Genomic DNA, 21,203 nt, shown 5'->3' on the forward strand with positions numbered 1-21,203 from the left:
CATCTTCTGCTGCTGCAGCCCATCTCCTGCTGCAGCCCATCTCCTGCTGCTGCAGCCCATCTCCTGCTGCAGCCCATCTTCTGCTGCTGCAGCCCATCTCCTGCTGCTGCAGCCCATCTTCTGCTGCTGCAGCCCATCTTCTGCTGCTGCAGCCCATCTCCTGCTGCTGCCCATCTCCTGCTGCAGCCCATCTCCTGCTGCTGCCCATCTCCTGCTGCTGCAGCCCATCTCCTGCTGCAGCCCATCTTCTGCTGCTGCAGCCCATCTCCTGCTGCTGCTGCCCATCTCCTGCTGCAGCCCATCTCCTGCTGCTGCAGCCCATCTTCTGCTGCTGCAGCCCATCTCCTGCTGCTGCAGCCCATCTCCTGCTGCTGCAGCCCATCTTCTGCTGCAGCCCATCTCCTGCTGCAGCCCATCTTCTGCTGCTGCAGCCCATCTTCTGCTGCTGCAGCCCATCTCCTGCTGCTGCAGCCCATCTCCTGCTGCAGCCCATCTTCTGCTGCTGCAGCCCATCTCCTGCTGCTGCTGCCCATCTCCTGCTGCAGCCCATCTCCTGCTGCTGCAGCCCATCTTCTGCTGCTGCAGCCCATCTTCTGCTGCTGCAGCCCATCTCCTGCTGCTGCAGCCCATCTCCTGCTGCTGCAGCCCATCTCCTGCTGCAGCCCATCTCCTGCTGCAGCCCATCTCCTGCTGCAGCCCATCTTCTGCTGCTGCAGCCCATCTCCTGCTGCTGCAGCCCATCTTCTGCTGCAGCCCATCTCCTGCTGCAGCCCATCTCCTGCTGCAGCCCATCTTCTGCTGCTGCAGCCCATCTCCTGCTGCTGCAGCCCATCTCCTGCTGCTGCAGCCCATCTTCTTCTTCTGCAGCCCATCTTCTTCTGCTGCAGCCCATCTCCTGCTGCTGCAGCCCATCTCCTGCTGCAGCCCATCTCCTGCTGCAGCCCATCTCCTGCTGCAGCCCATCTTCTGCTGCTGCAGCCCATCTCCTGCTGCTGCAGCCCATCTCCTGCTGCTGCAGCCCATCTTCTTCTGCTGCAGCCCATCTCCTCCTGCTGCAGCCCATCTCCTGCTGCTGCAGCCCATCTCCTGCTGCTGCAGCCCATCTTCTTCTGCTGCAGCCCATCTTCTTCTCCTGCTGTTGTGCGTTCAGAGATCTGCTTTCTTTGGTTGGAATGAGTGCTTATTTGAGTTCCTGTTGCCTTCCTGTCATCTGGAACCAGCCGGCCCATTCTCCTCTGACCTCTCACACCAACAAGGCCTTTTCACTGGATATTTTCTCTTTTTCGGACCCTTCTCTGTAAACCCAGATGGTTGTGGGTGAAAATCCCAGCAGATCAGCTGTTTCTGACATACTCAGACCAGCCCGTCTGACACCAACAGCCAGTCACTTAAATCCCCTTCCCCCCCCCCATTCTGATGCTGGGTTTGAACTTCAGCAGGTCGTCTTCACCACCTCCACATGCCTAAAGGCACTGAGCTGCAGCCATGTGATTGGCTGATCAGCTGTTTGTGGTAACAGGTGATTAAACACCTGATAAAGTGGCCGGTTTCCAATATTAAAACTTAATTTGTCTACTTTTGTTACTATTTCAATAAAGACTGTATTTCAGTGTTTATCTCTATCCTTATTTTGAATATTATGACTTATTTATATCTCCAACAGAACCCTGTACAGAGAGAATTTCTCTCGGATTAATAATGCAGATATCTGACTCTGACTCTGAACAGATAGACGAGGATTCAGGGTGAATTATTCGATACTCTGATTGGATAATAAATGTGTTTACTGCCTTCTTTGTCCTGTACTGTTATTTATTTCACTTTGGTTTCACTTGCTGGGCTTATTATGGGCTCCTGAGGGACTTACAGATGGTTTTGTCTCCCGTTTAAAATGCTGATCCTGAAGAAAAGTCGGGATGTTCTCCATTTGTTCCCCCACTGAGAGCTGTGCTGAAAGTCAAGAAGATCATCACGATTTGATGAATCCTTTCCATGACTGAGCAGAGTGTGAAAGCATCAGGAGGACATTTAGACCCGATCATTCCTCCTGCTCCATCCAGGGCTCTTTCTGCCAGACAGAGCAGGTGATATCCAACCATTCAAATGGCCCCAGCTGAAGGGTTGGATTACCGCCACACAGAGGGAATTAGGGTTGTTCCATAGGTTTGTTCACTCCTGATAGTAATGTTGCCTTTTAATGAATGTTATAATCCTGTTAAAGCCCACTTTTGTCATCATTTAGCTTCGTTTCAGCCTCTCCAGTCCGCCACCTCAGCTCCAGCTGATCTTTTGCAAGGAAACAGATAAAAACACAGTCCTAAAAGACCATAAACACAAATAAAGTGAATTAACATAAGAAGAAGAGTATATATATAACTTATGTGCTGCACTAGAGATTAAATACACAGATAAACAAATAAATATATGAAGTTAATAGAATTTATTTCAAGATAATATCCAATTCAATAATTAACTAAAAGCGTTATGCTAATCTTTGAGTCTTTTATGAAGTTTCTGTGTAAACTTTATCAGAAAGTTGAACATAAGAAACTTCTTCTGCTCTGGATCAGTCAAAGGTCACATGAACACGGCGTCCTTCTTCACGGCAGCGATGCCTGCATGAGTAAATGAGAATGAATGAATGAATAAATGAAAATGACTGAATGAAAATGACTGAATGAAAATGACTGAATGAAAACGACTGAATGAAAATGACTGAATGAAAACGACTGAATGAAAATGACTGAATGAGTAAATGAAAATGAATAAATGAAAATGACTGAATGAAAATGACTGAATGAAAATGACTTAATGAATAAATGAAAACGACTGAATGAATAAATGAAAATGACTGAATGAAAATGAATAAATGAAAATGACTGAATGAAAATGACTGAATGAATGAATGAAAATGAATAAATGAAAATGAATAAATGAAAATGACTGAATGAAAATGACTGAATGAAAATGACTGAATGAAAATGACTTTTTAGTTATTCATCCTGCAGCTCTGGACCAAAAAACAACAACAATGTGACATCATCTTCTGTGAGACCCCAACGAAGGCGATGGTCTTTGTCTGGCTCAGTCCTGTAAAATGTTTCTGCACATTCACGTCGAACATGACGCAACATGCGCTGCAGCAGCGCGCGTCGATGACGTCATACCAGTAGATGAGTGTGCAGAAAGTCCTCTATAAGCCCCCGATAGCCGCCAATAACAACAACAACACAGCAGCTATGAGCTAATGTAGATGAACGTATTTCATGGCAGAAATAAGGTCCAGGTTTAAAAATACCGGAGTTCCCCTTTAAGGCCTCACGCCACCAAATTATACTCTACCACCTTCTGAATGATCACCTGGGACAAGGTTTTAATTCACTCCAACAGACCATAATGGCTTAAAATTCCCCAGAATGCAGAAGATTACGAGTTTAATGCTGAAAAGCCACGTTGTAGTGAGTGAAATCCAAAAAGTCAGACAAATAAACATGTTTTATGAGACGTTTAGTTTCACTTCTTCCTCTCGTCATGAAGCTGTTACTCATGCACCCCCACACGGTGACACGGGGCCCATTCCTGGCAGCGTTTTTATTTCGGGAGATCCCGTTCAGATTTCAGCAGATGTGAACCTGCAGTCTTCCCTGGATGTGCTGATCTCAGCTCCGCCCAGTTCCAGGTGAGAGGCGGAACCCAGAGGATGTTATAAAGAGTCAGAGCACCTCCGAGTCCAGACAGAACCCCTCTCTGCTGCTTTAAATAGGTCAACGACATATTTGTGCAGAGAACAGGTAAGTTTTGTCTATTTTAAACTCACATTTGTACATATCTGTAAGAGTTGAGTTATTTACGCATAGCAATAGTGAATATTCACGTTAGTCTTTCCTTGAATTCTCGACTTTAATTTGAATTTTTGTCATGAAAGACAGCAGATACCTCCGTTTAAAGTTGAAACATCCTGTTGAGTGGTGTCTTACCTGACTCCCCCTCTCCCAGGTGCAGGTGAGGCATCAGAGGAATCTGGGAATTACCCGGGATGGAGTGCGCTCTGAGGCCGGCGGCTCTGCTCGTCGCTCTGTGGTGTTGCTGCAGTAAGAAACCTTTTAAATGTGTAGTTTTTATTCAAAATGTTAAAAAAAATTATCCGCCAAACACCAGCCGACCCTGTACATGACAATAAAGGTGCATTTGGTTGTTTAAAGAGTAGTTTTAACGACTTTTCCAGGTGCACAGCGCATTGATTATGTGTCTCCACATCGGGGAAGTTCTAATGGAGCAACGCGACTCACCATCAGCGGAGACGGTAAGAGATCCAATGAGTTTCATAAATTAACATTATGGCTCACTTATTTATGCTGCATGGCGATTCAAAGTGCTTTACATAAAACAAAGTACAATAAAACGAAATGCATCAACAATATATACAATAAAAAGGTAAGGCAACACTGATGAAACCATGGAAAGGGTTAGCAGCAGCTGTCTGATCGTCTGTTATCACTCTGCTGGAGATAAATGCGACTTTTACACATCTAAGGCTGGGAATATTGTGGCCGAGTCCATAATAACACCCAGACATCTGTCTCGGATGTCTGAAGTTGAGCACATATTTTGTTCTTACTTTGCTCCAAACATTAATTAATTACCTCAGGTTAGTCTTCACTGAATTAAAGAAAGTCTTGGACCGTCCAATTGTCTATTTGTTCAAGCCATTTAAAGAGGGATTATAATCCCTTTGCTACGTGGTTTTGTATTTTGTTGGCGGTGGGAACATTACGAAGCCCCAGAACTGAACCAAACATTCCACATCTGCATCACTGTGGCGTTTCTTTTCAGGCTTTGCTCAGGAGCGACAGTTCCAGCTGAATCCCAAAGACGACCAGTTTGGAAACCGCGTGACCCTGGTGTCGGACACCATGTCGATTCCCTGTGACGTGGAAAGAGACTCGACGCACGGCAGCCAGATCATGTGTTACACCAGGTCCACTTTTTAATAATAAACACTTTCTGAAGGGGATGTTGGTGGTATTTCCAGCTGAAACAGCATTTCATCCATCACAGGCCGATGCCGTACGGTCAGTATGTGGCCCACGTCAGCGTGGATGGCGTTCCCATTCCTGACAGCAGCATCTGTCGCGGGGCTTATAAACCCTACCACTGCAGCTTCTATGTAAGTTTCACAAGTTAACTGGTGAGCAGTTGAGTTTTGGGTTGATGGGTCTGGTTTCATTCTCCTGTAACTCTCCTCAGAGCGTCTGGTATCGCACGCCCACCATCAGCTCCCTGAGTCCAGTCAGCGGCCCCCCAGGTACAGCCGTTCACAGCATGCAGAGATTTCACTGAGCTCGTTGTGAACCTTGATGATAAAACCTCCTGACATACCCCGCAGGCACAGTGGTGACGCTGCGAGGTCGGATCTTCACTGACGTCTACGGCAGCAACACGGCCGTGAGCTCGAATGGCGTCCAGGCCCGATTTCTGAGGTATGAAAAGAGATCATTTAAAAGTTATTTATTCTCCAGTTTGTTTTTAATGGACTCGTCCTCTAATGGAGTCAAAGCTGAACTGAAACACACGTTTTTCATCCGACTCTAACAATAAAGATGGAGTTGAGGAAGAAATGTATTCTCTTAGAAACTAAAAGTTTGTTGTAGCCTTTCAAATTCAGACTCCTGTGAGGAAGCATCTGAGCTGGATCCTCTCTGTATTCAGCACTGATGGAACCACAGTTTATGAGCTGAAAGCTCTAATTTCCCCACGAGATGTTATGGAAAAAAGCATCGATATTATCATACTTGTGCCATTAAATCAGCATGAATACTTCATTCTATTCACATTAACAGTACTGATCGAGAGTCTCGATGTTCTGTCGTTTTTAATGAAACCATCTTTGCATAATCTGGAGGTTTTTATGAGCCAGGGTCTGAGGCTGGATCAGCATGTGAAGATCTGCCCCGTGGAGACAGAAATGATGGTCCACGCTCCCGTTTCATCTCGTCTGGGTTAACTTCGTCTTGATTTCTTTACATTTGGTTCCACAGCAGGTCCAGAATCCTTTTTCTAACTTTCAGAGACTCCATTTATCTGTTAGACTTACCGAAGCCCCACAGCAGCCCTAAGGTCTTCTGATGAGGCGTCTGTTGTCCCTCGAGCTCGACCCGACTGTAATTGTGCTTCGAACACTGTGGACACCTTTAAAAAGCAGCTTAAGACCAGTTTGTTTAAGTGACTTTTGCTTAATTGTGTCTTGTTGATCTTGTCTTATTGTCTCATTTAATGTTTTTAACCTTTTTTTAAACTCCTATCCTGAAGGACAATGACAGCAGCTCATCTTTAAAGCATTTTGTAATCCTTTGCATGGAGTTAATCACATCGATGCAACTTTAACCTTTTTTCTAAATATCATGACAACAAGACAAGCCGACAGCCTGATATTCTGTCATCGACTCCACGATGAATCCGTTTCATCTTGTTAATTGCAGATCCTACATGGGAGGAATGCCTTGTGAGATGCTAAAGCCGGAGTCAGACGACCTGTAAGTGATTCAATGTTCAGCAGGCAGTGCATTTAAAAGCTGAATCACACCGTTTCTGATGCAAATGTTGTTGTAACCTGAAGAAATTCAGTTTGTGGCTCGATGTGAAAACAGAGCAAAATGTGCCAGACTGAACACAACTGAACACAGTTCAATGATGACGTTATTCTCTTTCTAACACTTTTGAAGGTATAACCTACAACTGGACTCCGAATCTTCTCACTGGGGATACATGAGCTGCAAGATGACAGGGACATATGTTGGTAAGCTGCTGCTCATGGGTTAATTAAAGCGTCCAAAGGGACTTTTAGTGATTATGTTTTTAACTCCAACAGGACATCACAACCTGAGCTACATTCTGGATGCTGATTTCGGACGGTAAAGTGCTGCTAAAGCCAACTCTGCTTTAGGAGGGTGTTAAAAACCAGGAAGTGAAGGCCGATGACTTAAAGATGCAGCTGGAAACGGCAGATTTAACTGGTTTGTAATGAAAAAACAGCTGTGATTTGATGTTCTTTTTTCCTCTTCAGGAGTTCACCAGATAAGAAGCTGTTCTGGATTTCCTCCGTGGGCAAGCTGTCGATGTTCCAAACGTTTGCCGGTAAGTAAGAAAGAAGCAGGCTTTCCTGAGGAGAGTCGTCTCCGCTGTGAAGCTCACTTTAACACATCTTTTGTGTCTCTGGCTCAGAGGTGACAGGAGTTTCTCCAGCAAAGGGCAGCGTTAAGGGTGGAACGCTGCTGACCGTCCACGGCCGCTTCTTCGACCAAACCGATCAACCGGCACGTGTTCTCGTTGGAGGTAACCGTCACCATGGAAACTTACCAAAACCTCAGCATCCAGAACTGTTTTTACTCGGCTCAAACAAGACAAAAACTGTACATTGAAGCCTCAAGGCGTGCGATGGTGATAATCCTGTTCAGCACAACAGGACAATAATCCTCCAGAGGCTTTAGAAACACAGCAGACCATGACAACACCGGTCTATTGTGTTGTCTCTGCAAGGATTTCACGAGTCATTTAACACACCATTAACTTTTAGGTTCAACATGTATTTAATCACAAAGAAGTCACTTCATGCTGCGTTAATACAGCGATAAGATCTGAGATGGAGGCATCGTACACAGCAGACTGAGCTCAAAGTCGGTGGTTTTATGGGTTTTAAGGCACCAGAAAACATCCGAGTGTTCAGTTTATCATGTTTTAGATTTTAAATGCAACTTAAATAACCCCAAAATATCAGATGCATTCCAGCTGTGTTGGTTAGTTCTTTTAAAATGCTTTAAAGTTAGAATAGAAAGCAGTTATTCATGTGTGAAACAAGCCTAGAATATAATTACTAAATAGATAAATGAACTGCATTAAAGGTGTAATATTATAAAAGTATAATCTTTCCATCTTTCAGGCCTGCCTTGTGAAATCCAGACTGTGGCTGATGACAGCATCACGTGCAAAACTGCAGAACGTTTGATGCCAGACAACAACGTGACCGTGTATCCAGGTGAGATCCGTCTGTTTGTCTGTGGCTGTGATGCAACCAGCTCCATCTCGCCGCTTTATTCATTGTTTGAGCAGCAACACGAACACAGAAGGAACTCAAAGTATCTGAGCAACAAAGAGTTTCTTTTGTACGTCGCTCCGTCAGAGCCACGCTTCGATGAGCTGAACTGCAACAGATAAGCTGTTATCTGCCTGTCAGAGAGCACACGCCCAATCACACGCTGACGTGCACGGCTGCATTTTTCTGCCCACAACCTGCCTGAATGCAAACAACAGGACCAAAAATAAACACTGAAGTGACTTCAGTTTAAAAGGTCTCAGGACGGCGCTCACGTGCACCTGTGAGGTGCGTTCATGTGAGGAGTCTGCAGAGCAGGCAGGAAATAAGCCGCACTTTGGCTTTTGTACAGAAACGTTTTAATAAGATTTGAATTTGATGCATAAAGAGTGTCAGAAATGTTCTGTTGGACTCTTTAGCGACACGACATCTGATTATTCTGACATGCAAACCAGTCGCTGAACTTATTGGCGTCACAACTCATGGTCGGACAGCAGCTTCAAGCAGAATGTGCCCAAACATACATTTCTACAACATGAAGGCCTAACCGTGTCCTTTTGATGCCCAACCTTAACTTAAAGCAGAACTCCGGTATTTTTAAACCTTATTTCTGGCATGAAATACGTTCATCTACTCACCACAATCACATCAACATTACAGACCTCAGACTGATCAAAACAGAGGCACTATAAAACTTTAACCCTAAACTTAAAACTCGCCTTTAACGGCAGCACAAAATCTTTCAATAAACAAAAACCCAAAACCGCTCCAGTAGGGGAGGAACTATGAAAATTACAAATCAAAAACTCTCCAAAAACAGAGGAACAAAACAAGGCTACGAAACTTAGCGTTTTAATAAATACAAAAACTATGAAAACTTACAACAAAGATGGCTCTGAAGGAGGATCGCTCGAGGAAACTATGGCTCTATGTCTCTATGGCTCTATGTCTCTATGGCTCTATGGCTCTCTGGCTCTATGGCTCTATGGCTCTATGTCTCTATGTCTCTATGGCTCTATGTCTCTATGGCTCTATGGCTCTATGGCTATGGCTCTATGTCTCTATGTCTCTATGTCTCTATGGCTCTATGGCTCTATGTCTCTATGGCTCTATGTCTCTATGGCTCTATGGCTCTATGGCTCTATGGCTATGGCTCTATGTCTCTATGGCTCTATGGCTCTATGTCTCTATGGCTCTATGTCTCTATGGCTCTATGGCTCTATGGCTCTATGGCTATGGCTCTATGTCTCTATGGCTCTATGGCTCTATGTCTCTATGGCTCTATGGCTCTATGGCTATGGCTCTATGTCTCTATGGCTCTATGTCTCTATGGCTCTATGGCTCTATGGCTATGGCTCTATGTCGCTATGGCTCTATGTCTCTATGGCTCTATGGCTATGGCTCTATGTCTCTTTGGCTCTATGTCTCTATGTCTCTATGGCTCTATGGCTCTATGGCTCTATGGCTTTATGGCTCTATGGCTTTGGATAAAAGCGTCTGCTAAATGCATAAACATGGACACATTTACCAACTCTTACATCTCACACAGAGGCTTTGGAGCTGACTAAAATCAGTTTAAGACTGGTGAGTTTTACCTGACAGTAAAACAGTGACATTTACTGTCTGAGACAGTGGTGATTAACAGAGAATGTGGTCCGATACAGAGTGTTGGCATCCCTTCATGTTGTTATGGTTACAGGCTTGTCCTCTGGGAGTTAGACCAGTGGTAGTTACTGGTTCTGAATACACGCTGGGAATAAGCTTACTGGGAACACTGGGAACAGGAAGGGGTATGATCAGATTGTTTTAGAGCTGGTACACTAGTTTTAAACTACATTTGGTGTAAAAACGTGTCTCCTTTTCTTGTTTTTTTGCCTTTTTCACATCTTATACCCATCGTTTGTCGTATCCCCCTCTGTAATTTAGTGAGATTTTATGTTGTTGCTCCTAATCACCTGCTATATGTAGTCTTTTACTGCTTTGTGCAGGATTTACTTAATTTTTTCATGTTTCGTTCTGATTTTTCTTGTTTCTCTTTTATCGCTGTGACATCTGGCTGAGAAACAGCTGCATATATTTACTGCTTTGTGAAGGATTTACTTAATTTTTTCATGTTTCATTCTGATTTTTCTTGTTTCTCTTTTGTCGCCGTGACATCTGGCTGAGAAACAGCTGCATATATTTACTGCTTTGGGAAGGATTTACTTAATTTTTTCATGTTTCACTCTGATTTTTCTTGTTTCTCTTTTGTCGCCGTGACATCTGGCTGAGAAACAGCTGCATATATTTACTGCTTTGTGAAGGATTTACTTAAATTTTTCATGTTTCATTCTGATTTTTCTTGTTTCTCTTTTGTCGCCGTGACATCTGGCTGAGAAACAGCGGCATATATTTACTGCTTTGTGAAGGATTTACTTAATTTTTTCATGTTTCGTTCTGATTTTTCTTGTTTCTCTTTTATCGCTGTGACATCTGGCTGAGAAACAGCTGCATATATTTACTGCTTTGTGAAGGATTTACTTAATTTTTTCATGTTTCGTTCTGATTTTTCTTGTTTCTCTTTTATCGCTGTGACATCTGGCTGAGAAACAGCTGCATATATTTACTGCTTTGTTGATTAATGCCACCTTAAATAATAAAGATCACCTGACCTTTCCTTAACTTTTTTATCTTCCAATCAACTGATAGTTTTGTCTGTTAAAGACTTAAAAATGGCAGCTGTCATTCGCCCGTTTGAGCAGCCTGAGCCACTGTTATACTGAGTTTTCCTGCTCTGCCACATGTGCATCCAGGCGGCAGAGGCCTGAAGATGGAGCTGTGGAACGACACTCGTCCCCGTTACGTTCGAGACATCTGGAGCTACACGGAGAACACAACTGGCTACTGGTGGCAGTGGGTGGACTCCCTGCCTCACACCTTTGCCATTGAATTCAATTACTTCAGCACACGAACCACAGGCTTCCTTGTGCCTCCGTCGACCGGCAACTTCATCGTATTCCTGCACTGTGATGACAGATGTGAGCTGTACCTGAGCAACTCCAGCCGCCCAGAACACAAGGTGTGAAGACAAATCCCGCCGCCATCAAAGATAAACTTCAGATTTATCTGTTCTGTTCTGTTCTTTTCATATTTGTTCTCCTTCTTCACTTCAGGCTAAAGTTGCGTTCCAGCCATATTACGTCCACAGCCACGGACAGCTGGAGTCACAGCAATCAGAAGTGATGGCTCTGGAGAAAGGAAAACCGTAAGCAGGGCAGCTGAAGCACGCCTCAGACGCTAAAGAAAGACCGTGAATAACACAGTTTTTCTCTGCAGCTACTACATGGAGCTCCTGCAGAATGAATACGGTGGAAGAGCTCATATCAACATCGCTCTGTTCCAAGAGGAGAGTTCCTTCACAGAGGAGCAAACAGACGATGCCGTCAACGAGGTTCAGAACATCGTGGCTGAATACGAAGTGTTCGATGAGGAGCAGGTACCGGTTTTACCGTGTTGAACACAAAACGTCCAGAATTATCTGCTCAACTCTGGAGCCTTCGGGGAAAATAGGCCGAATCTTTCTCTAAATTAAAGGTTTTTTAGCCGGATAATCTTTTCTATTCAGGTGAAAAACACAGATGACCTCAGTGGCTGCTGTATTATTACATCACTTTTCTGCTCATTGGGGCTTTAAATCTTTAAGTGTCGCAAGTTTTGGTTTGATTTAGATTCTTACGGTCACAATTTGAGCCTAAATTCTTCTTGGTTCAATGAAAAAAGGACTAATTTCAGTATTTATTCAAGTCTACGGTGTGCAAAGGAGAGCAGACTTGTGTCTATTTAGATTTATTATGTTTAAAAGGGTTTAAATATACGCTGTTGTTAGATAGATTAAATATAGAGCTTCGGTTGTCCATCCACAGCAAGGGAGGCTCTTAAATAAGGATTTCTCATTCAGAGAGGACAGTCAGAACTTCCAGTCAAGGCTTCCTCATCGTATACCTTTGTGCATTTGTGCAGATGTGGTGTCAGACGGCTCAGTTGTCTGCATCAAACCTGTCTGCGTCATCTTCACTCTGAGGGCTGGAAACTTTGTAAAGCAGCATATTTTCCATTGATGAGCAGCTGAACGTTTAACCTGTTCAGCTTCTTTCATCTTTGGGTGCTGGTTGAGCTGCTTCTCAGAACCTTTAGGTGTTGCATATTAACCCTCCGGCGTCTATGATCACGCCGGGGTGACGTTTTCAAAGTGCCTGGCAGGTGTTGCATTTCTTTCGGTATATTCTGGGTTTTTGTTATTTTATAAAAATGGAAAAAAGTGGTGGAGTCAGCTGATGAGTTACCCAAACAGGGGTTTGGTAAACCTTCTTTATGTGGTGTATAAAGGCTAAATCAGGCTCAGAGCCCTGAGGGTTGATAAGGATACGTTGTAGAACCAAAGATCATCACTTTACTTCACTCAAGACGCCACCTGAACACTCGGCACCTCAGCTTAGTCAAACAGAAAGAATATGTAAAAAAAAAAAGATTTCTCTTCACTGAGTTGATTCTTAAAGGGGAACTCCGGTATTTTTAACCTGAGACTTTATTTTTGGCATGAAATACGTTCATCTGCTCACTGAGAACAGTTTGGTGAAAGGCGGCGTCCTTCGGAAGATATTTAGATAACTGGAGATCCATATAACGGAGTGAACGGGGCTTAGAGCCTCTAAATAAGGCATTATCTGTCTTTATTTCACCAATACTTTAAGAAGAATGAATGAATGAACGTGTGCTATAGCTCTGTTAGCTCATAGCTGCTGTTATGTGGCTACTTGCAGCTATAGGAGAGCTAACGGAGGGATTTCTACACAGGCACTCTACTGGGACCACTTCATCCACACGCCCCCCTGCAGCACAGTTTATTCACTCCGTGCTCTGTGACAGTCGGCTAACTTCACACAGAGTTTGCTGCTGATAGTTTTGTGCAACATGGCAGGATATTTATCAGATTTTGACAACATGAACGACGACTTTGAGTAAGATGGACGTTCTTACCGGAGTGAATGAACTGTGCTGCAGGGGGGCGTCGATGACATCATCCCAGTAGACGAGTGTGTAGAAAGCCCTCTATAAGCCCCCCGATAGCCGCCAATAACAACAACACAGCAGCTATGAGCTAACAGAGCTATAGCACACGTTCATTCATTCATTCTTCTTAAAGTATTGGTGAAATAAAGACAGATAATGCCTTATTTAGAGGCTGCATCCTCTAAGCCCCGTTCACTCCGTTATATGGATCTCCAGTTATCTAAATATCTTCTGAAGGACGCCGACTTTCACCAAACTGTTCTCGGTGAGTAGATGAACGTATTTCATGCCAGAAATAAGGTTTAAAAATACCGGAGTTCCCCTTTAATCTCAGGAAATAATAATCTCAGTTCTTGTGTGAATCAGTTTCTTCTCCTGCACTCCTGCTGCTCATTGATTTAACCGTCACCTGCCTCTGTGCCTCACCTCTCCGTTCCTCAGGTGGTCACCTTTGACTCGTGGCCCGCCGGTGTCGCAGCAGTCAAAGAGGTGCAGAAGGTGAGCGTCAGCAGCAGCTGTGCCAGCCATCTTTGTGGAAGCACCTTCTTCAGCCTGAGCCACGGACACGCCAACACCGGTAATGTAGATGGAAATGAACGGTGGCCACAGACTCTGCATATGATGAAACTCGGGAGTAAAGGTGAGTTTGTCTTTATGTCCTTCAGGACCAATCCCTGTCAGCGCCTCAGCAGCTGTGGTGGAAGCAGCCTTGAACAGCCTGTGGTCCATCAAACCCGACACAGTCCAGGTCACCAAACAGGAGGACGGTCAGGGGTCTCACTACACAGTCACCTTCAACTCTGACAGAGGTGAGAGACAAAGATGACCCTTGACTGGTTCAAAAGCTTAGAATGACACATATATCTGACCTCATCTTTGGTTCCAGCAGCTAAAGTGCAACAGATAAAGTCTTTTATCCTCTGCTTGCAGGTGACTTCATACCTCTCAGCTATGAGGTCTTTGGCTCAGACACCAACATCACTGTCGCAGAGGTCACTAAAGGGCAAAGCAGCATGGAGACCTTCACTCTGCTTTGGGGGGGAGTCCCGACAAAGCCCATCGCCTTCAACGCAACGGAGTCTGAGGTCTGTAATGTTGCGAAATCCAGCATCTGGTGGATATGTGGCTGAGTTACGCCTGCCACACTCACCCTGAGTCAGAGCCATCATTTAAATATATCTCTGCAGATGTGGGCCGTGTTTGGGCCAAATATTCTGAGCTAACCCTCAGCTTGTGTGACTGAGCAGGTGCAGTCAGCTTTGGAGGACTTGACGAAAGCCGAGTGTCCTGCGGAGATCCTGACCTCCGAGGGCAACGATGTGAAATACTTCAATGACTTTGAAAACGACAACTCGCAGGTCAGTGGATGCTAAAGACTATGAAACAAAGAGAAAAACAAGGTCTGGTACCATAAAGGTTGGCGTAAAACTGCGGCGGGCCCCTTTAGGTACAAGAAAGCTGTTTTTCAGAGACAAATGTTTGACTTCGGGTTCTAACTGTGATCGCTTGTCTTCAACAGTTCAACACACCTGAGAGAGGAACTCCTGTAAAACACTCTGCTTTCTGTGGGTTGTGGTCACTGAAGAACGCTGAGGTTCTGTTCATGGAAAGCTACACCAAAGAGTCCGGAAACAAATACGGCCCGGTGTCCCTGGACAAAAACCCCACAGTAAATGAATTAAATGAACCGATTAAATGAACCGATCAAATGAACTGATTAAATTAACTGATTAAATTAACCGATTAAATTAACTCATTAAATTAATCGATTAAATTAACCAATTGAATTAAGTGATTAAATTAACTGATTAAATTAACTCATTAAATTAACTCATTAAATTAACTCATTAAATTAACTCATTAAATTAACTCATTGCGCCTGATCTGTTCACATGGCTGTAAATCGATCTAAAATCCACTTTCACTTATTTTCCTCCCAGCTTTGCTTTGCATACAAGGGAGTGTTGAGGGATGAAGTCGGGGTAAAGTTCACTTATCGTGACAGCGATGGCCAAACCAAGACAGAGACCGCAACAATCAACACTTTATTCAACAAGGAACCAAAGTCAGTAAATCCATGCGAGATTTTTCAGAGATGCAGAGATACGTTGCTGTTTCTCAGCTTGTAAAACTGATTTATTCACAGGTGGAGCTACAAATGCTTGGACCTGCAGAGCTCCCTGCAGACAGAATACATCGGGAGCAGCTACAGTCTGCTGCAGCTTTCCCTCTACAAAGATGCCTCTGGTGAAGATTTCTACGTCGATGCTGTTCACATTGGAAAGAGACTCACAACAACTGATGGAAACGGTAAAGTCGGATCATAGTTTTGTATTGTTTGTATTGTTTTTTAAGTGTTTTTCTTTGTAGTAAATGTGTTTGAATGTGTTTTCAAAGGCTGAGAAGTTAATTTTTCTGATTGTTTCTCGTCGTTTCTCAGCGGTTCCCCTCAAGAGGAGGCCTCCTCCTTTAGAGAGCTCCGGAAAGTCCTTCGAAGCCTTTTCTGTCACTAGATATGAATCAGCGGCTTCACAGATCCGATACGAGATCAAAGCCACACCGCTCGAATGTGCGTTTGGGTTCCCGCTGCTGGACGCTGGCTTCTTTCAGGTAGCTCCTTCATTTCATTGTGTGTCATATTAAAGATGAGAGACTTTCCGGAAAAGTAGTCCAGGAATATTCAGACAGGAAAAAAGGTTTAAAAGAAATTAAAAGAAACAGCTGGTCAGAAGTCATGGTGGAGCGGGAGGTTGAGGAGCCACATGCTGAGTTACCAGGAAGGAGACGAGGACTGACGATGTGGTGAACTAGAGACTTTATTTGAGCTGCCAAGGAGAGAACTAAAAGAACTGGAAACACAAACTAAAACAGAGTAAAGAGAAACAAAGTCACACAACAAGCACAGCAAATACAACCTGCAGATAAATTCAGATCAGAAACCGAGAAACCAGAAACAGAATGAAACAGGAAGTAAGGAAAACTGATTTATCTGATATAACAGAAAACATACGAACCAAAAAACAGACAAACCAGAAAACAGACGAACCAGAAAACCAAAGAACCAGAAAACCAAAGAACCAGAAAACCAAAGAACCAGAAAACAGACAAACCAGAAAACCAAAGAACCAAAAAACTGACGAACCAAAAAACCAAAGAACCAGAAAACCAAAGAACCAGAAAACCAAAGAACCAGAAAACCAAAGAACCAGAAAACCGACGAACCAGAAAACCGACGAACCAGAAAACCAAAGAACCAGAAAACCAAAGAACCAGAAAACCAAAGAACCAGAAAACCGACGAACCAGAAAACCAAAGAACCAGAAAACCAAAGAACCAGAAAACCAAAGAACCAAAAAACTGACGAACCAAAAAACTGACGAACCAGAAAACTAAAGAACCAAAAAACTAAAGAACCAGAAATTAGAAAGTAAACTAGATTAAATAAAGACTCCTGAAATGATTAAAGAAGAAATTAAATATAAAATCATTCCAAAACAGATTGATGTGGGACTAGAAAATGATTAAACAAGTTTCTGTGGAATAAAAGTTCCACAAAGTTTGGATTTATTTTAGTTATTTGTTTCAGGTTTAATTTAATGAAGTAGATTTCAATCCTGGGTATCAAAATATACAATTTGTTTCAATATATTTACAGTAGAACTACTTTAGAAAGACTTGTTGGTGTGATTTAAAGCTCTAAAATATGGTTAAAATGTCCCTTTTTATTTCACAGTTACATTAAGAAGCAGGGTGATTTTCTCAGTTTGGACAAAGCTAAACTTTGGACCGGTACCACAGCATTTACAGCCTGAGTTAGTGGAATATCATCTCACTTTTAGAGGATTTTACACACAGATTTCAGCACAGAAAACATAAGAAACAGTAACAAACGCGTGGAGCATCCCGTTGTGGGTTTAAGAATAACACGTTAACACGTTTTTTCCCCCTCCGACGTGTGCTTAAAGCGGTTCAACAGCAGCGAGGACACGGCGGAGTTCAGAGGAGGCGGAGCCACCGTCACCATCACTCGCCTCCACAGGGCCACGCCTCCTCTGACCGGCACCTTTGACGTTGAGCTCAACGGAGACCGGGCTGAAGGTAAATCACACAGACAATGAACTGATTCCTGCCTTCTAAGCCGCTCGTCACAGTTAAAATGACGAGATGACACCAATCCGCGGCAGATAAGACATTTGGATGGTTTCCAAACTGTCTTCATTCCTGTATAATCCCTCCTGTCACGGTGCATTGTACTCATAACAAAGATAAAGAGACAGAACGGCAGCGGTGACTCATCATGTCTCTTCACAGATAATGATGATGACTCGTCATTTAGCCTTTATCCAAAAAGCAACAAACACAATTAAAGCAGTTTCCCTGTAGGGAGGAGGTGAAACAGTCCAGCATCACATGTTGTCTCTGCAGGTCTGTCAGTGGACATCAGTGAGGAGGACCTGAAGTACGCTCTGGAGGGAATCGCAGGGATGGGTCAGCTGAAGGTTGCAAAGCAGGGAGGCTGCAGACGCCCCAAGTGGAGAGTGGAGTGGCTGACGAAGCCCGGAGACCAGCCTCTGATGAAGGTCCGACTCGATGCTCCACACAGCTGTTACTGTCACACAAAGAGCCCTTTACCTTCAGTCAGAGACACATGAAATAAGCTGTCATTTAGTGGGTAGAAGCTTGTAGAAGTGTGTGTAGGATGCAAGATTTAAATGAGTCAAAGCATCATCTAACTTCTCTCTGTTTCCTTCCAAGCAGCCAGACTTCCCTGTAAGCTTTAAAGTGTCCTGATCAACAGTTCTGCAGCTTTCTGAAGCTCTTTCAGAGTTTTTCTTTGGACATTTTCTGCTTTTTCACTCATTTTCAGTCCTTGTTCCTGAGCATTTTCAGTGTTTTTTCTTTGTTCAGCCACTTAACTCTGAGCTATGAACCATTCAGGCAGAAAAAAGGCTCCGAACTCAAGGGATGAACCAGTGTTGTGTCGACACAGAACAGACAACTTAGCAAAGAAGCCGTTTTAAACTGGATCTTTAGGCACTTTGTCACAAAGACACATCATTTGTTCCCATTTCTTTAGCTGCATCTATGAAAAACAGCAAAGAAAACACAGTTTGACAGACAGAAAATAGGATTTCTGCAGCAACAAGGTGATTCCCAAAGAGCTATTAGCTGAAAACTTGGCATATCTCAGCATGGTGTGCAGTGTGTCCTTAAAACATTTGAGGAAACTGGACAAGTGGAGGACAAAAGAAGAAGTGTCAGGCCTAAAAAACTATCTACAGCAGATGAACAGGATCTGAAAGTGATGTCCTTAAGAAAGAGGAAAAAATCCAGCTGTGACCTGACAGGACCTGAGAGATGCATCTGGACCTTCAGCTGATCCATCTACTGTTGGCCCAAGCCTCATCAGAAATGGGCTCCATGGAAGGGTGGCTGTCAAGAAGCCGTTCTTAAGGAAGGGAAACAGGGAGAAAAGGCTGAGCTGTGCCAAATGACACAAGAAGTGGACTGAAAATCAGTGGCAACAGGTCTTATGGAGGGATGAATCCTCCCCAGAGCCCGGACCTCAACATTATTGAAGCAGTGTGGGATCATCTGACAGAGAACGGAACAAAAGGCAGCCCACATCCAAAGAAGAGCTTTGGGATGTCCTTCAAGAAGCCTGGAGAACTATTCCTGAAGACTCCTTAAAGAAATGACAGAAAGCTTGTCTCAGAGGGTTCAGGCTGTGTTGGAGAATAAAGGAGCTCAGACCAGATATTCACTTTAAAGCTGCTCAGAATCAGCACTTCATTTATCCTCCTCTGTTAAAAACTCTTTTAAAGTTTCTTCAGGAACATTGTGGCCACTTGTGAAGTTTTCCTTCTGATGGTGATTCCTGCTCGTTTCAGGTCGACGGCTCGTCCGTTGTGGGCAAAGATGTCGTCGTTTCAGCCAGCGAGAAGAAGAAAGGTGGCCTGCTGATTCGAGGCCTGACAGGAGATTTCTTCCGTGTGGTGGAGAACAAACCGCAGGTACAGCTGGGATCCAGGCTTTGTGGGGTTAGGTTTCAACATTACCTGTCAGCTGATGTGTTTGCATAGTAAAAAAGCTTCAGAGCAGATCCTATTTTTGTCTCTTTGCGTAGTATTTATGTAATTTGTGCCTTCGGGGAGCAAATCCTTCACATGCTCCACTGGCAGCTCACCTTTTTCCGTTGTTATGACAGTCGAAGCTCTTTCAGCCCAATGTGGCGTAGATATGTTGTGAAACCTTGAGGTTAACACCGTAGAAGCTGAGGTTTGCAGTGCTGTTTGCAGGTGGAGGTGTACATCAACGGTATTCCCTCAAAATGTTCCGGCGACTGCAGCTTTGAGTGGTCAGAGGAGGAAACTCCGGTTGTGACTGGAATCAGCCCATCTTCAGGTGTGCTTCTGAAAGATAGAGTGTTGGAAAAGAGGCTTTTCCCGCTGTGTGTTAAAGCTGCGCCCGATGGTTTCAGGATCTGACGGCCTCGGGACCCTTCTGACGGTCACTGGGACGGGGTTCAGCAGTGAAAATGCAACCGTCATGGTGGGAAAAGCCAGGTGTTGGGTTGAAGAGACCACAGGTGAGAAGACTGTCCCTTAACTCTTTAAACCTGCTGTTTAACGGCTCTGTTTGGCTCAAACTGAGGGTCATTTCTGTGAGGGTTTTGCAGGTATTTGCAGTCCTTTACTCATATTTCGGGGGGGGGGTTTATGAACATTGGGATCATTTTCTTCTCAGTTAAAGTGATTTTGTCTTTTTACCAAATCGCTCTGCAACTTAAGGACACTTCTTCCACCATAATTCTTCTTCCTCAGGTTTGTTTTTCACACGATTAAAAGAAAACCTGAACTATGCCGTTTCAAACACGTCCTCATCTGTACGAAACAGAGAGTTTAGTTTGGATCTGAACAGGTCCACAGGTGACCTGGGGGCCCAGAGCCTCACACTGATGCTTTAACTTCTATGGCTTTTGCTCCAGATACCACTCAGGTGTGCAGACTGGGCGCCTCCAGCGCTGGGACCTACCCGGTGGCGGTCAGCTTCCCCTCTCTGGGCGATGCACGCCACACCGGCGGCAGCATCCTCCACTTCACCTACCAGCTCATAGTTTCCTCTTTCTCCCCGCTGTCTGGAAGTCTTGGAGGTGGAGCATTAAACTACTCACTTTTTGCCTGATTTCGCCTCAGGTTAATGTCTTCGTGAAGTTTTTTGAATGTTGCTTCTCCCTCAGGAGGCACGCTGCTGACGGTGAGAGGCTTCGGCCTCGGCCACAACGCCACAGTTACTGTCGGCAGCGGCGAGTGTGTGCTGCTTGATGCAGGTGACACTGAACTGAAATGCAGAACTCCAGCGGTAAGTCTACGAAGTGCACGACAGATTATTCTCAGAGCTGCACACCTTCAAAGCTACAGTTTATTCACTTCACACAGTCGGGAGATAAAAAGAAATGAATCCCAAAGCATTAAAAAGTGACTCTGGAACAGCTTTTACTGAGTGTGTTGATGCTCCAGATGTTTCCTTTTCCTGAATACAGCGAAGTTGGTCAAAAGAGTCACTGAAAATGATTTGAACAAGGTTGAAATGAGTGGATAAATTACAGGGTAAAGCTCTGCAACATACAGCTCATTCAATGCATTTACATTTCAGGGAGCTGCAGGATCGCAGTCGGTCACAGTGACGGTGGGAAGCATGAGTCAAGCTGCCAGCAGCTCCTTCACCTACGATGATAATCTCACACCTCAGATCTCCAGCCTGAGCCCCCGAAGCACCACCGTGACGGGTAAGCTGGCTCATTTTCTGCAGGAAGCCTTTACTGATGCATCTAAAGAGCTCTCAGTGCGGTCGGATCATTGTATGAACCAGAGAATCGTTTGAATCGTTTAAAGGAAAAAACCAGCTGGACGAGGACTTTTAGCTTTGTCTGTGAGGGTGAATAGGCTTCATCTGTAGAATGTGCATCTGCTTTCCATTCGTGCATGAAGATAATAGGATTCAAGGTGCATTCATTGTGTCTCATGATGTTTCCCATATTGGCTTTTCTCTCACATACCGAACA

The 21,203-nt window shown here is 44.3% G+C and overlaps 1 protein-coding gene across 1 annotated transcript in view; it reads left to right on the forward strand.

Annotated features, from left to right (window-relative positions):
• Positions 1 to 3,743: 3,743 nt before the first annotated feature.
• pkhd1l1.1 (PKHD1 like 1, tandem duplicate 1) overlaps positions 3,744 to 21,203 on the forward strand; it is a 61,925-nt gene continuing 44,465 nt past the window's right edge. The window contains exons 1-32 of the mRNA XM_072371172.1: positions 3,744 to 3,791; positions 3,997 to 4,091; positions 4,226 to 4,303; positions 4,834 to 4,978; positions 5,059 to 5,167; positions 5,248 to 5,305; positions 5,387 to 5,480; positions 6,480 to 6,533; positions 6,723 to 6,796; positions 6,869 to 6,911; positions 7,064 to 7,134; positions 7,222 to 7,332; positions 7,937 to 8,032; positions 10,882 to 11,147; positions 11,242 to 11,333; positions 11,405 to 11,564; positions 13,580 to 13,715; positions 13,804 to 13,947; positions 14,069 to 14,223; positions 14,386 to 14,496; positions 14,658 to 14,807; positions 15,079 to 15,203; positions 15,285 to 15,448; positions 15,579 to 15,748; positions 17,104 to 17,236; positions 17,564 to 17,718; positions 19,030 to 19,152; positions 19,438 to 19,543; positions 19,620 to 19,727; positions 20,127 to 20,291; positions 20,379 to 20,500; positions 20,795 to 20,927. Coding sequence (XP_072227273.1) covers positions 4,037 to 4,091; positions 4,226 to 4,303; positions 4,834 to 4,978; positions 5,059 to 5,167; positions 5,248 to 5,305; positions 5,387 to 5,480; positions 6,480 to 6,533; positions 6,723 to 6,796; positions 6,869 to 6,911; positions 7,064 to 7,134; positions 7,222 to 7,332; positions 7,937 to 8,032; positions 10,882 to 11,147; positions 11,242 to 11,333; positions 11,405 to 11,564; positions 13,580 to 13,715; positions 13,804 to 13,947; positions 14,069 to 14,223; positions 14,386 to 14,496; positions 14,658 to 14,807; positions 15,079 to 15,203; positions 15,285 to 15,448; positions 15,579 to 15,748; positions 17,104 to 17,236; positions 17,564 to 17,718; positions 19,030 to 19,152; positions 19,438 to 19,543; positions 19,620 to 19,727; positions 20,127 to 20,291; positions 20,379 to 20,500; positions 20,795 to 20,927 — 3,706 coding nt within the window. The 5' untranslated portion in view covers positions 3,744 to 3,791; positions 3,997 to 4,036. The remainder of the gene's footprint in view (positions 3,792 to 3,996; positions 4,092 to 4,225; positions 4,304 to 4,833; positions 4,979 to 5,058; positions 5,168 to 5,247; positions 5,306 to 5,386; positions 5,481 to 6,479; positions 6,534 to 6,722; positions 6,797 to 6,868; positions 6,912 to 7,063; positions 7,135 to 7,221; positions 7,333 to 7,936; positions 8,033 to 10,881; positions 11,148 to 11,241; positions 11,334 to 11,404; positions 11,565 to 13,579; positions 13,716 to 13,803; positions 13,948 to 14,068; positions 14,224 to 14,385; positions 14,497 to 14,657; positions 14,808 to 15,078; positions 15,204 to 15,284; positions 15,449 to 15,578; positions 15,749 to 17,103; positions 17,237 to 17,563; positions 17,719 to 19,029; positions 19,153 to 19,437; positions 19,544 to 19,619; positions 19,728 to 20,126; positions 20,292 to 20,378; positions 20,501 to 20,794; positions 20,928 to 21,203) is intronic.

Source organism: Leuresthes tenuis, unplaced genomic scaffold (assembly GCF_036924035.1).
Source record: "Leuresthes tenuis unplaced genomic scaffold, fLeuTen1.0.hap1 SCAF_18, whole genome shotgun sequence".
In the NCBI taxonomy this organism is placed as follows: domain Eukaryota; kingdom Metazoa; phylum Chordata; class Actinopteri; order Atheriniformes; family Atherinopsidae; genus Leuresthes; species Leuresthes tenuis.